Raw genomic sequence first — 15,007 nt, 5'->3', positions numbered from 1 at the left:
GATAGATAGATAGATAGATAGTTGAATAGATAGATAGATAGATAGATAGATAGATAGATAGATAGATGATAGATAGATAGATGATAGATAGATAGATAGTTGAATAGATAGATAGATAGATGATAGATAGATAGATAGATAGATAGATAGATGATAGATGATGATAGATAGATAGATAGATGATAGAGAGATAGATAGATAGATGATAGATAGATGATAGATAGATAGTTGAATAGATAGATAGATAGATAGATAGATGATAGATAGATAGATAGATAGTTGAATAGATAGATAGATAGATGATAGATAGATAGATACATAGATAGAGTCGTGGCCCACTCTGGGATTGCAGCACTCATCTCGCTTTATTGGCTGAGGGAGCCGGTGTATAGCTTCCGGGTCATGTGGCCAGCATGACTAAGCCGCTTCTGGCAAACCAGAGCAGCGCACAGAAACGCCGTTTACCTTCCCACCAGAGCGGTACCTATTTATCTACTTGCACTTTGACATGCTTTCGAACTGCTAGGTTGGCAGGAGCAGGGACCAAGCAACAGGAGCTCACAACATTGTGGGGATTTGAACCGCCGACCTTCTGATCGGCAAGCCCTAGGCTCTGTGGTTTAACCCACAGTGCCACCCACGTCCCAGATAGATGATAAATAGATGATAGATGATAGATAGATGATAGATAATAGATAGATAGATGATAGATGATAGATAGATAGATAGATGATAGATAGATAGATGATAGATAGATAGATAGATGATAGATGATAGATGATAGATAGATAGATAGATGATAGATAGATAGATAGATGATAGATGATAGATGATAGATGATAGATGATAGATGATAGATGAAAGATAGATAGATAGATAGATGATAGATAGATAGATAGATGATAGATAGCTGTTCTTTAATTCTGAGTGAGTCGAGACAGGTTGTGGTTATGTGGGAATGGGTGAATGCCCTCTTAACATGCTCCAGGGCTGGGGTGGTAACATTCTCCTGCTAAAACAGATGGGTTTTAAAATATCATTTTAGCAGAGGGCCCTGATAATACAGTGGAAGAAAGCGACCTTTTCAGCAGTGTCTTGTAAGCAGCTGCAAAGTCCCAACTTCAGGACTTCAAAGCAGTTTGTTTGCACATGATGTCAATGTCATGCCACGTGATTGACAGGGGGGCAGGCCCGCTCAACTGTCAGAGCTGGCCCACAAGGCTGGTCCTGATAAGGATCTGACCCATGGATTTGCCACTCCAGAAATAAGGCTACAAGCCTCTGCACACCTTCTAGGAAGCAAGCCCTTCTGAATGCCATGGACCTGACAAAGTGTGTGAACAAAAAGATTGGGTTTTTTTCCAATTTGCTTATTGGATCAGGGGTTGCAAATTAAGTAGGTTTTGCTTTAGAAGGCAAACTGAACTCATTTTCTCCCCACCCTTAATTCCAACCGCTATTCTTTGTCTTATCAAAAATAGATAAAGCTTCAAATCGCCTCCTTTCTTGACCAGTGACATGCTTTGTAAAGTGATTCCCCATTATTATGGGATGCAGCTAGGTGGAGAAATGTCCAGGAAAAACAAAGGGCCACTCTTCATGTTAGGCAGTAATAGGACAAGGTTTATGCTATTTAAAATCCTGTTCTACTTTTGCCTCTGGATATTTTATACTTGGCAAGCTCTCATTACTAAGAAGTGGTGCAGCATAACAAGTAGGAAGAGGCATATTACAGTCAATTGTAAAATTAATACCATGAAGTACTGAGGGATGGAGAGGAATCCAGTTCACTTCACATTTCCTGAAACAATATGTGAACTGAAACACAGCTGTCCTGCCAAATTCACACTTCTCTGAATTTTGAAATGCAGTTCTCCAGCCAAGTAACGTGGGGGAAATTGCTTGCAAATATGTGTGTATTAGGCAAAGTTGCATTAAAAAGTGTATAAAAGGAGAAATAGGTTTTAAGATGCTGATGAATATTCATTAGGATAGATTGATAGATGATAGATAGATAAAGATATATATATTGCAAACTTATTTGGAAATGTGGAGTCCAAAACTTAAAACTGGAAAAATGAAAAACTGAGAGAAACTGAAACTGAGAGATTCACTCATTCTAGAAGTAGCATATTGAACACTCCTGTGAAATTTCGCCTTCTTCCAGTCTTAAAGGTAAAGGTAAAGGGACCCCTGACCATTAGGTCCAGTTGTGACCGACTCTGGGGTTGCGGCGTTCATCTCGCTTTATTGGCCGAGGGAGCCGGCGTACAGCATCCGGGTCATGTGGCCAGCATGACTAAGCCACTTCTGGTGAACCAGAGCAGCGCACGGAAATGCCGTTTACCTTCCCACCAGAGTGGTACCTATTTATCTATTTGCACTTTGACGTGCTTTCAAACTGCTAGGTGGGAAGGAGCAGGGAGCAACGGGAGCTCACCCCATCACGGGGATTCGAACTGCTGACCTTCTGATCGGCAAGTCCTAGGCTCTGTCGTTTAACCCACCGCGCCACCTGCGTCCCCTGTCTTCCAGTCTTAGAACTTGCTTTAACTATGTAGATCAAAAAAGTGTCAAAATGCTAAAAATTATAATTTGACCCTGCATTGACAGGTGAAGAGCCAGATAACCATCCTGCCCTCCTCCTCCTCCTAATCTTTATCTTTCGTGAGGACACCAGCACTTTCCTTTCCTGCCTTCAAGACAGTAGCACGAATCTGCTCAATTTTAACTCTCCGATAAGCAAGCCTCTGTTATCACATGACAATTTAATTGTATTGGCTGGAATCCCCTGCCTCTATCAGCACCAGATTGCCAAGCTATTAGCACAGACAGCTCAGCACCTTTTACAGTAATCATGGGCAGTTATTTTCTGCTCAGCCAACTTGCACTGGTCCAGCCCTGTGTTTATACTCTAAGCGCTCGCCAGTAATTGCTTTGGAATTATCAGCTTATAAAAGATCGGATTCCAAGAGTGAAGCCCCAGTGGTGTTTTTTTAAACAAAACTGGCACATCGGGTCAGGCAGGGAGGTTTAAAAAAGGTTAAAAAACATGTGCAGTTCACTAAGGGGCCCATGTATGCATGCAAGCCAATGCCACAGGAATTCAAGGGACAATTAAATGGTACAAAAATAATAGTAATTATTGCTATACATGTGAACATATGTAAGCACATACCGTATTTACTCGAGTTTAATGCGCACCTCAATTTTCAGAACCTTGGGGGGGGAGTATTTGCTGGCACTCACTTCACAGAGTGTTTGTTGTGGGGGAGGAAGGGAAAGGAGAATGTTAGCCGCTTTGAGACTCCTGAAGGGGAGTGAAAGGCGGGATATCAAATCCAAACTCTTCTTCTTCTTCTTCTGGCGAATGTAAATGTGCCATTAAATCTAATGTGCACCTTAATTTTCGCAACCCAATTTGGCCAAAAAAGGTGAGCATTAGATTCGAGTAAATACAGCAATTATTTTTACAAGAACAAATTCTCCAGACTATAGCCACTATATAAGAAAGAATGAAGTTCCTCAATGGGAGTAGTATTCCAATTTGTTTCTGAAGAAGCATGGAACAAGTTATAGTCACTGTTATTTATCAGATTTATTAGTTGCTTTTTTCTGCCATGGCAACTCAAAGCAACTTACAATATTTTAAGAAAAATATATTCAAACAAAATAGATACTTTGAAACCAGTATTTTTTTAAAAAACACACACACATAAAAACACCCCACCCACCCACACAGAAAGGCCCTATAGATAAAAGCCAATGGCCTGATGAAAAATCCCCCCCCCCCCAAGATATGCAATGATGGTTCCAGGCAAGCCTTCCTGGGGAGAGTATTCCAACTCAGATATCATCAATGATAATGATAATAATGATAATAATAAAAATAATTTTATTATTTGTACCCCGCCCATCTGGCTGTGTTTCCCCAGTCACTCTGGGCGTCTTCCAACAGAACACTAAAACAGAATAAAACTTCAAACATTAAAACTTTCCTAAACAGGGCTGCCTTCAGATATCTTCTGAAAGTCAGTAGTTGTATATTTCATTGATATCTGATGGGAGGGTGTTCCACAGGGCGGGCACCACTACCAAGAAGGCCCTCTGCCTGGTTCCCTGTAACTTCAATTCTCGCAGGGAGGGAACCACCAGAAGGCCCTCAGAGCTGGGGGTGGAGACACACCTTCAGGTATACTGGACCGAGGCTGTTTAGGGCTTTAAAGGTCAGCTCCAACACTTTAAATTGAGCTTGGAAATGTACTGGGAGCCAATGTTGATCTTTCAGGACCAGTGTAATATGGTCTTGGCAGCCACTCACAGCCACCAGTCTAGCTGCCACATTCTGCATTAATTGCAGTTTCCGGGTCACCTTCAAAGGTAGCCCCACATAGAGTGCATTGCAGTAGTCCAAGCGGGAGATAACTAGAGCATGCACCACTCTGGCAAGACAGTCTGCAAGCAGGTAGGGTCTCAGTCTGCGTACCAGATGGAGCTGATAAACAGCTGCCCTGGACACAGAATTGACCTGAGCCTCCATGGACAGCTGTGAGTCCAAAATGACTCCCAGGCTAAGCACCTGGTCCTTCAGAAGTGCAGTTACCCCATTCAGTACCAGGGAGTCCTTCACACTCACTCGCCTCCTGTCCCCCCAAAACAGTACTTCTGTCTTGTCAGAATTCAACCTCAATCTGTTAGCCGCCATCCATCCTCCAACCGCTTCCAGACACTCACACAGGACCTTCACCACCTTCACTGGTTCTGATTTAAAAGAGAGCTGGGTATCATCCGCATACTGATGAACACCCAGCCCAAACCCCCTGATGATCTCTCCCAGCGGCTTCATATAGATGTTAAAAAGCATGGGGGAGAGCTTCATTGCTTCTTACATAATGGAGAATTAGCTTTTGTAAATAGTTATTTCATAAATTGCATTCTGTACTCATATACTTACATAAGTCGAGATGCATAATAATAGGGAAAAAATATATGAGACCATCTCAGTTACGTGGGTTCCTGCAACTTCTTGCTACCTATATTTGGGGACACTTCCCCACCCCCATCCCACTTCTTGCCTGAAAGATACAACATCGCATGTGGTCCACAGAGAGGGCAGCAATCTCTTCTGGGCCATGATGGGATGGCTCACCATCCAGCCTTTGGTTTCTCAACTCTGCCCCACACTCAACACAGCGGGGACAATGGAAACCTTTTTCAAGGCCCAATTGCCTTGGTGGGACCTGATGCTGGAGAAGGGGAAGGTGGGAGGGCTAAACATTTCTTCCCTGCATGTTGTGACTTCCCTGGAAACCACCCCATGCCTCAATTAGACTTTTAAAAGCTTCCATTAGTGTCAATGGGAGCTTTTTGAGAAAGTGTAATTGCCAGAGTGGGGTGCTGATCAGGGGAACCATTAGGCAATCTGCACAATTGGTTTTCCTCTTTGACCGCAAGAGTGTTAGAGTGCAAACAGGACCTGTACTCCATTCCCCGTGATAGCCAATGGAATGAAGCCAACTTAAGAAGGCTGGATCGCACCAAGTGATCTACTGCAAAGCTACAAAAGGGGTTTCCAGGCAGAGAAATCCTATGAGGGCTGCAGGAAGAACTAACTGATTCTTCCACAGCCCTGACAGGCCTCTTCTGGCCAAGCTGGAATGACCGTTCCCCGCATTAAACGGGGGGCGCCCTTTGTGTAGACGCGGGCAGCCCCTGGATCCGGTGCGGCTCCATCAGCACAGGCTTGGCTTCGCCTTCCCCAGGTGGGATACCTGGAGGTCTCCGCCTACCTCAGTCAGTTGTCCAATCCCACCTGGGGAGGCGTTGCCAAGGTGACCAGGCCATGTAGGGGGAGGGACCACCTGCCCACACAATAGAGGGAGGATCTTACCTGGGAATCGTCAGTTGGCTCCAGAGCTTCTCCCACCCTACCCACCCTCAAGTTAAGACTTCTTTTGCAGGTTAACCTTTTCTCCACAGGTACGCGGGCACTGCTACGACAAGGTCGCTGTTGAAGGGCTGGAAAAGAATTCCCCTGCATTGGCAGGTTTTGCCTTTCCCGTAGCAAAACATCACAACTTTGGCGGTATCAGGCCTTGGGTAGTCTATCTTCCTGAATGGGGGGGGGGTGCAGTGGTGACCCATGCCTCCTTTCTCTTTGCAGCAGCGATACCAGGGTTCCCCGTTAAAGGGGTTTCTGAGGAGAGGCTTTGACCGTACGCTGAGAGGTCGTCATTGCTCTCCCCTGCGATGGCGGTGTAACGGGGGTGGCTTTCTCTGCTTGAACATATGTTCTCCAGAGCTGGCCCATCCCCCCCCCCCACTGGATAACTCTGATGTTCCCTAGGTCCCCGCCAGGGGACTGGGAGGGATAAACACCCAATGCCTGAGCCAAGGTCTACCCACATCTGAAACATAATAAAGTTGTGGCCAATTTAATCCCATAGCACGTTGTCGTGAGTCGTTATTCCACATGAGGGGGGCTTTCTGCATATAACTGCTAGTTCTCCTTCTGCACAAAACTGCTGCATTTTGGGGAAGTCTTGCACCTTTTCTCTTGCATTTTGGGAAGTCTTGCTTATAATCTTCTCCCTGCTTTTGCACACACTGTACAGATCTGTTCTAAACACCAGGACATTCTTTTCCTTGTTCAGTCATCCTAAGCTCATGGAAAACAACATGACCCGCTCTTCATGCCTAGCTGACCACATCTACAGAACTTGATTGTTATATTGTTTCATGCCATGATCCATCATTACAATTTAATTAGGAGGCTTCATGCCTGTCTAGTTCTACCTTCGATTCCCAGCCGATTCCCAGCCTTTAATCCACCGATAATAAATGATCATACGTAACCCCCATTTCTCACATGTAATTCCCGCCTTATGCTTATGTTAACCAATCAGCAACAAGTTTCTTTGTGTATGTATGTATCAACCAATCAGCAACAAGTACACCTGTGGCAATGTTTGTAATATTCAATAAAAAGGGCTCCCAGGGTCCGCCCTGGCCAGACGCCTCATGTTAACCCGCCTCTCTTGTTTCCTGTGATTTCTCATTCCAACATTGGGGGACTCTGCCTGTCCATGCAAAGAGTTTGCTTGTGCATTATTAAATTATTTTGGAGCAGGGGGAGGGGTATTTCTCCCCCACCCATTGGTCCCCCCTCCCCCCCAGTTTTCTCTCCCAATGGGAGGGGAAATAGCTCCTGGTCCAGGACAGACACAGGTTCTCTCCTCCCCATCCCCCATTCAGGAGACATGTTTCAATGTGCGATTCCAACATGCAATTTCATCATTTATGCCCATTTTAAAACTGCTGGTTGTAATGATGACGATGATGAATGTTTCATCATTTTGTTTTCCACGCTGGATCTGAGCAGTTTCTCACGAAGATTTTCTCTATTGCTGTGTAAAACGGTTGGAGGGCTTTTGGAAAAAATCAATTAAGCAGTATGCAGATCTTGTCAAGTAAAAATTAATTAAAATGCTCAGTGCATCAGCGGGGGGGGGGGGCGCACCTTAGATCCGGCAGATCCAACTCTCAGTCTGCCACTCCGTTGCTTGTTCTGTTCCAACATGCACCCACCCCAACTTTCTACTTTATCACCCTTGGGTCAGCAACAGCAGAGGAACTGTCCACTGCCACATTGGGGAGACCTCTGACATCAGCCCCGTCCCTTCAACTGCAAGTGTGGCTGCAGAGAGGGAGGACCACAGCATCTATTCAGCATCCATTCAGCCACCTTTCTCAGGAGTTTAGAGCATTGCTTTAACCACTTTGTGGTTAATTAGCTGGTGGCTAATTAAAAGCTATGGGACGCGGGTGGCGCTGTGGGTAAAAGCCTCAGCGCCTAGGGCTTGCCGATCGAAAGGTCGTGGTTCGAATCCCCGTGGCGGGGTGCGCTCCCGCTGCTCGGTCCCAGCGCCTGCCAACCTAGCAGTTCAAAAGCACTCCCGGGTGCAAGTAGATAAATAGGGACCGCTTACTAGCGGGAAGGTAAACAGCGTTTCCGTGTGCGGCTCTGACTCACCAGAGCAGCGATGTCACGCTGGCCACGTGACCCGGAAGTGTCTCTGGACAGCGCTGGCCCCTGGCCTCTAGAGTGAGATGGGCGCACAACCCTAGAGTCTGTCAAGACTGGCCCGTACGGGCAGGGGTACCTTTACCTTTACCTAATTAAAAGCTACAGGGACGTGGGTGGCGCTGTGAGTTAAACCACAGAACCTAGGACTTGCCGATCAGAAGGTTGGCAGTTCGAATCCCCGCAGCGGGGTGAGCTCCCGTTGCTCGGTCCCTGCTCCTGCCAACCTAACAGTTTGAAAGCACATCAAAGTGCAAGTAGATAAATAGGTAGTGCTCCGGCGGGAAGGTAAACGGCGTTTCCGTGTGCTGTTCTGGTTCGCCAGAAGCGGCTTAGTCATGCTGGCCACATGACCCGGAAGCTGTACGCCGGCTCCCTCGGCCAATAAAGCGAGATGAGCGCCGCAACCCCAGAGTCGGCCACGACTGGACCTAATGGTCAGGGGTCCCTTTACCGTTACCTTAATGAAAAGCTACAGAGATGCAGGTCTGGGTATTATACGTAGGGCATCTTCGCGATTTTGCCAAAGAAGAGACAAAACAAATAGACAAAAACTGTTTCATTTTATGGGGGGGGGGAATGTGAATCTTCAAGTCGCAGCTGTCCTATAGGTAAATAGAAGTTTACAGCAGAGGGGTCTGGGAAGCTCAAGGTCAGTCTGCAGCATCCTGTATACCAGCCATCAGGGGATCAGCCCTGCATCTGGAGACAAAATCAGGACAAGGTGCTTAAGAAACACAAAAGAGCAGAGAGTGGAAATTCCTGAGGTGTGTGCTTCTCTTCCTTATATATGGCTAAGGTAGCGTCTATAATGTGCCTGTTATACCCACGCTATGTTCATCCACCCTGCCCTACATTCCAGAGGATGCTCAGAGTGCCAATGAATTCTTACTTCAGAGTATACTGGTGGGGCTGCTGCCACAGAGCTCAGATTTCATCACTGGACTCTTCCCCTGGGCTTTCCCCGCCTTCCTACCCTTGCCGTACTTCCAGTCTCCTGTTATAGGCTTCTCACTGGGGCATTTTGTTTCAGACCCACGCTGCAAAGCAGGCCTAGGCAATCTCGGCCCTCCAGATGTTTTGGGACTACAATTCCCATCATCCCTGACCACTGGTGATGATGGGAGTTGTAGTCCCAAAACACCTGGAGGGCCGAGTTTGCCTATGCCTGCTGTAAGGTCTCTATTTGCTGCTTCTGCTGCTAAAACTGTTGGAGGAACCCATTGCGTAAGCAGAAGACGCATCCTCTCTTGCAAGTGCAGAGGGTCTCCGGTTTCTATACGTTTCCTCTCCAGCTGAAGAACCCCCATCCATACCCCCAGAATTACGGAAGGTCTCCTGCAAGCACAACTTTTTGGAGGGAAGGAGAAGTCGAGAAAGGCTTGTGGCCGAAGGGGAACCCAGTTCTCTGGGTTCTTCTTGGGTTCAAAAAAGCATTTACCTATTGTACTCTCTTCATAGCACCCTGAAAGGACACAGCCGCCTCCATGGCCAGGCTCTCCTGGTGGACCTCTTGCTCCAGGAAACCCAGGGGACCCAGTGCTGCCAGGAGATCCTTTTGAGCCTTGCTTGCCAAACATCTCTTCACCTGCTGGACCTGTGGGGGGAGGGACACCAGAAGCACCACACCCTCAGTCTAGGTTGCTGATGAATTTTGTTTTGTTTGTTTTTTATTTTGTTTGTTTTTTTAATTGGAAATTTTATTTACAACATAACCCCCCCACCCCCCAATACAGAAATCCACCCACATTAAACACGAACATAACAAAAATTAAGCATAACATACAACACAACAAACAACCAAATAATTATGAATAATTATTAAGATTTTTCTAATTATAACTTAAATATCCACAAAGTCTCCTGCAGACATTAATCGAAACAAATCCAGATATTAATTTTAGGGCACTGTTTTGTGAAGTGTTCTCTGCATTTCCCCCATGCTTTTTGAAATTCCTGTCTACTGTGATCTCTAATTGCCTCTGTTAATCTAGCCAGTTCAATATACTCTAGCAGTTGTCTTGCCATTCTTTTTTTGTTGGCACAATTTTTCCAGTTTTAGGACCCTTTCCAGCAATTAGGACCCTTTCCAGCAATTAGGACCCTTGCCGCTCCTGTGGCATAAAGGAATATTTTCTGATCTTCTCTTGCTATACCTGCGTCCGTTATCCCTAGTAGAAAAGCTTCTGTAATTTTTATAAAGTTATACTTAAACATTTTTTTAAGCTCGTCATATACTATGTTCCAGAAGCTGTTGATTTTTTTCACAGGTCCACCAAACATGCATAAGTGTCCCCTCTGTTTCACCACACCTCCAGCACAGATTTGTTTTTGTAGATTGCTGATGAATTTTGAACCACCAGGAGGAAGAAAAGAGGCACACAGAACTAATGGCTTTGTTGCACTTCACGCATTCAGCCGGAGGGGGTGTAGCAGCATGGGAGAGAACCAGCATTGGCCCTGCTACTATTCAGAGTCCTGCTCACCTGTCCAAATTGGCCCATTGAGGTGAAGCTCTTGAAACTGGGAGAGGTATTCTGGGTACAAGGACTTAAAGAGGCTCCATCCGCTCTGAGCCTTTGTTGGAGCAAGTTGCTCACTGCAGAGCTGTCCGTGGTCCTGAAACTCCTGGCCGAGCTTGTCCCATGGGATCCAGCGTTAGATTAGAACTGGACGCCCTCTACCATACAGATAGTTCATGGTGGCAACCAATGTGAGTTGCCAAGCAGAAGACGGCTCATTTAATTTTACCCCCCCCCCCACTTTTTTTAATGGGGAGCGTCACACAAGCAAGGCAATCATGGCTTCAGATACTTCAGGTGGAGGGTTCAATTTTCACTGGAGGCTATTTGCACAGTGAAGAGGAGGAGGAGCTTACGCTGCTTCTCCACCACATGACTCTAGAGCAACACAGTGCTAGAATACTCCAAGGGCTTTATTTGGGAGAGGGCTATGTGTGGGAGAGCCAGTGTGGTGTAGTGGTTAAGAGCGGTAGTCTCGTAATCTGGTGAACCAGGTTCGCTTCCCCACTCCTCCACATGCAGCTGCTGGGTGACCTTGGGCTAGTCACACTTCTTTGAAGTCTCTCAGCCTCACTCACCTCACAGAGTGTTTGTTGTGGGGGAGGAAGGGAAAGGAGAATGTTAGCCGCTTTGAGACTCCTTTGGGTAGTGATAAAGCAGGATATCAAATCCAAACTCTTCTACTTTATAGCACGTCAGTGTCATGCCCTAGGACCATGCACTGTGTGACAGACTCCAGGGTGGATGAGGCTCTGGCTCTGTCCTTAGGGGAAGAGCTGCCAGGACCGCCTTCAGGACCCTCCTGACTGCAGGGCACAACTTTGCTGCCCTCCTCTGATACAGGGGTTGGATGCCCCAAGGCAGCCTTGCCACCCAAGACCCATAGGGGACAAAGGCTGCAGAAGAAGGCAAGGTCCCTTTCTTGAGACAGGACAGGAATGCTTCCTTCTTTCTCTTCACCAGTGATGCATTTACGGGCAATAAAACCCTAAGAGGTGTTGGGAATCTGCATACGTGCAGCTACACAGAGAGAGTAAATTAGGGTTTGGCCGACAGCCAAGGCAATGTGAAGGAGTAAGTCTGCCTGGTGATACAGAGGCATGGAGACAGCTCCATGATTGGTCAAGCTCTCTCACAGGAATAATGATTAATGTCCTACTAACTGGAATGTGTGGTAGTACGAGTTTGAGTTCAGGAGCTGTGAGCCGTGTATGAGAGAGCTAGCTAAAGATGCGTCTTCTGTTCTGTTCCTGTAAATAGTCCACTGTATATAATAAACACCTAACTACAAGTTCCTGGTTCCTGCTTCGTCCATCCTCTCTGCAGCCAAGTTGCCAATTGCTTTCGTGAACTCTGCGTTTACTCTGCTAGGTCTGGCTAAGGTCCTGCAACTAGTCGGAAAGTTGCGAAACACCAATAGGTTTTGCCAATAAGAGGTGGTACATAAAATAAATTCAGTAAAATGTACTGTACCTGTTCGACCTCTGGGTCCTTGAGAACCTTCCTCATTTGTTCCAGGAGAACCTTTCTCCCCTTTGGGTCCCGAGGCACCTGTTGAATGAGAGAGTAAGGATTTCCTAGCAATGTGTGTCTTAGCAATGCTCCATTGCTAATTTCCTACTGGGATTCCTGGCAGTCTTTAGAGGTTTTTAAACAGAGGTTGGATGGGGATCTATCAGGGATTCTTTAGCTGTGATTCCAGTATAGCAGGGAGTTGGACTAGATGACCTAATTCCCCTAATTTTACCAAAATGTCTTTTAACATCTATATATTTGCAGCTGCTTTTCCTGACACAGAGCCTCCCAATTTTGCTTTAGGTAAAATACAGACCCACAAGCTACAGACCCACAAGCCTCTTCCTCAAAACACACACCCAAACCCAATAGATTTCACATCAATGAAGCTGTTTTGGCTTCGCTCAAAATTCCTGCAGGTGTTTTCGCCTGAGCAGACCAGCCCAATTCTGCCTCGGATCTTGCTTTAGGCAAAACTCGGTGGCAAACCCTGCTTTTTATCTACCGTCTTTAGTACTCTTCTTCAAATGTGGCAATCAAACCCGAAAATAGCACTCCAGGTGAACTGCTAGCAAACAAGAAAACATAACAGCTGCTAATATGCATCAAGATAATAGACAGCTCAAGCGATTAGCAGCTTCTTTCTTCTCATGGTTGCGAGTGTAAATGTAGATCTCCTCTTGAATCCTCTTTTACTCAAAGGGAAGCCAGACCAGTGTTAGCAAAACGCTATTAAAAGCACCAGAATCTTGGCCACAATGCACAGACTATCAGGCAATATTGGGCTGAAATTAGGAACCCACAGATCTGGAAACGGCCTCTATTTGTAGTGAACCACCAAGGCTACAGCACAGAGTAATCTTCCCCAACCTGGTGCATTCCAGCTGTTTTGGACTACAAATCCCATCATCGCAAGCTAGCATGACTGTGCCTGGTGGGAGTTCTGTAGTCAAACAGTTGGAGGGTGCCAGAGCTGAGGGGCCACCAGCTTGTGAGCTGGATGTGGCCCATGCGGTTTTCGAATGTGGCCCACAGCACCCCCTCTATGAAAGTCTTGGGGAAAAAATCTTTTCTTGGGGCCAACATAGAGCTTTCCTCAAAGCTAACAGCAACACAGAGAAGGGTGGAGGCAGTTCGTAGTCATGGCCAGGAGCCACTGTCAACCATATCCTCCATGAATTTATCCAATCTTTTAAAGCCATCCAAGTTGCCGTAGTCATTGCTGTCTCCAGTGGGAGAGAGTTCCACAGTTTAACTCTGTGCTGTATAAAAAAGTTTCTTTGAATTGTCCTGGACCTTCCAACATCTGGCTTCACTGGAAGCCCATGAGTTTTAGTGTTACAAAACAGGCGTGGGAAACTTTTCTCTATCTACTTTCTCCATGCCAGACATAATTTACCGTATTTTTCGCTCCATAAGACGCACCTGACCATAAGATGCACCTAGTTTTTAGAGGAGGAAAACAACAACAAAAATATTCTGAATGAAACAGTGGATGTATGATTTTTGTGGTTCATGGTGTGGCCGCAGACATGTGATCTGATGGTGAATTTGGGGTGACCCAATGCAAAAATCCTGAGGATCCATGTGGATCCGTGCTTTGTAACCACATTTTTTGCACCATTGCAGTCCCAGGAAACAGTGGGTGCATGATTTTTTTGGTGCAGGCTGTAGCCATGGGCATGCTATGTGATCTAATGATGAATTTGGGGTGATCCAATGCAAAAATCCTGAGGATCCATGGGCTTTTACCTCCCCCCTCCCAGGCAGCCTCCGCTAGTGTCCCTTATCTCTTATCCGATCCCACCAATCAGCTGTTTCCTTTCAACACTCCCTTCCCTCTTGTTCGCCTTAGTGTCTTTTCCTTAGCTGGAGCAGTTTTTTGCTCCTCCTTTTCTTCTATTTTCTCTCCTTATTGCTTTAGTCTTCCTGTTTTCCCCCTTTGCAAGTTTGCTGTCTTTCCCTCCCCCCTCCCAGACAGCCTCCTTTATCTCTAGTGTCCCTTATCTCTCTCCCGGATCGGCAAACGATCAGCGGCTTTGTTTCAACACCCACTTCCCTCTTTCAAAAAAGAAAGAAAGCATGATCTGCTTTTTGCCCCTGGGCAATTCGGCTCCAGGGACCACGCGTTCGCTCCATAAGACGCACAGACATTTCCCCTTACTTTTTAGGAAGAAAAAAGTGCATCTTATGGAGTGAAAAATACGGGATTCTACAGTGCCACCTCTTAGTTGCCCTTTCTCCAAATTAAAAGTCCAAAACACTGCAGCCTTTAACTGACTCCATTAAGCAGTATCATACAGCTGCCCATAGGCAACCGGAGATGCCCTTCGCTTTGGCGATACAGGCAGAAGGCCACTTATATATGCAGCTTCCTGTGGGCACAGGTGAAGATGAATGCTTCTCTTAACGCATCCTAAAGTGGCGCCAGACTTTTGTATTGTACCGTCTTCACTTTTGACTCCTTTCAGCTTATCATCCTTCAATTCTTCTCATCTGTGAGCCATCTTGGCCAATTTATTTTCTAGGGTGCAGCCCATGCCCTTTATTCTCCCCGCTTACGTGCAACATTTCACAAATTACCTTTAAAAGTCAGCTGACCCCTATAGTTAAATTGAGAAATGCTGGGTCCCCGTTTCTTTCCTGCTGGGTAGAGATCCACGGCTAGACATCTCACTCGCTAAGGGGGGCAAACCATCTCCAAGATCAGCAATGGTTTATTAAGTTCTAATCTGACAAGCTGTCAGGCCCATTTCTCCATCCTCTTCTCTGCCATCGGTTTGCAAGACCACAAGAGGCCAACTACGTGCTACCTAATTTTCCTTCTCTGAGCTCAGCTGGATGTTTCCTGCTGGGGCACAATATAACCAGTTGGATCCGCAAGCAG

At 46.2% G+C, this 15,007-nt stretch overlaps 1 protein-coding gene across 1 annotated transcript in view; it reads right to left on the bottom strand.

Annotated features, from left to right (window-relative positions):
* Nucleotides 1-8,534: 8,534 nt before the first annotated feature.
* Nucleotides 8,535-15,007, bottom strand: part of COL20A1 (collagen type XX alpha 1 chain) — a 126,543-nt gene continuing 120,070 nt past the window's right edge. Inside the window, exons 38-40 of the mRNA XM_028735787.2 lie at nucleotides 12,079-12,156; nucleotides 9,525-9,680; nucleotides 8,535-8,785 (exon numbers count right to left, since the gene is read on the bottom strand). Of these exons, the coding sequence (XP_028591620.2) occupies nucleotides 8,766-8,785; nucleotides 9,525-9,680; nucleotides 12,079-12,156 (254 nt within the window). The 3' untranslated portion in view covers nucleotides 8,535-8,765. The remainder of the gene's footprint in view (nucleotides 8,786-9,524; nucleotides 9,681-12,078; nucleotides 12,157-15,007) is intronic.

The sequence above is a fragment of the Podarcis muralis genome, chromosome 5 (assembly GCF_964188315.1).
Source record: "Podarcis muralis chromosome 5, rPodMur119.hap1.1, whole genome shotgun sequence".
Classification (NCBI taxonomy): domain Eukaryota; kingdom Metazoa; phylum Chordata; class Lepidosauria; order Squamata; family Lacertidae; genus Podarcis; species Podarcis muralis.
This window is presented reverse-complemented; position numbering and strand designations above follow the sequence as displayed.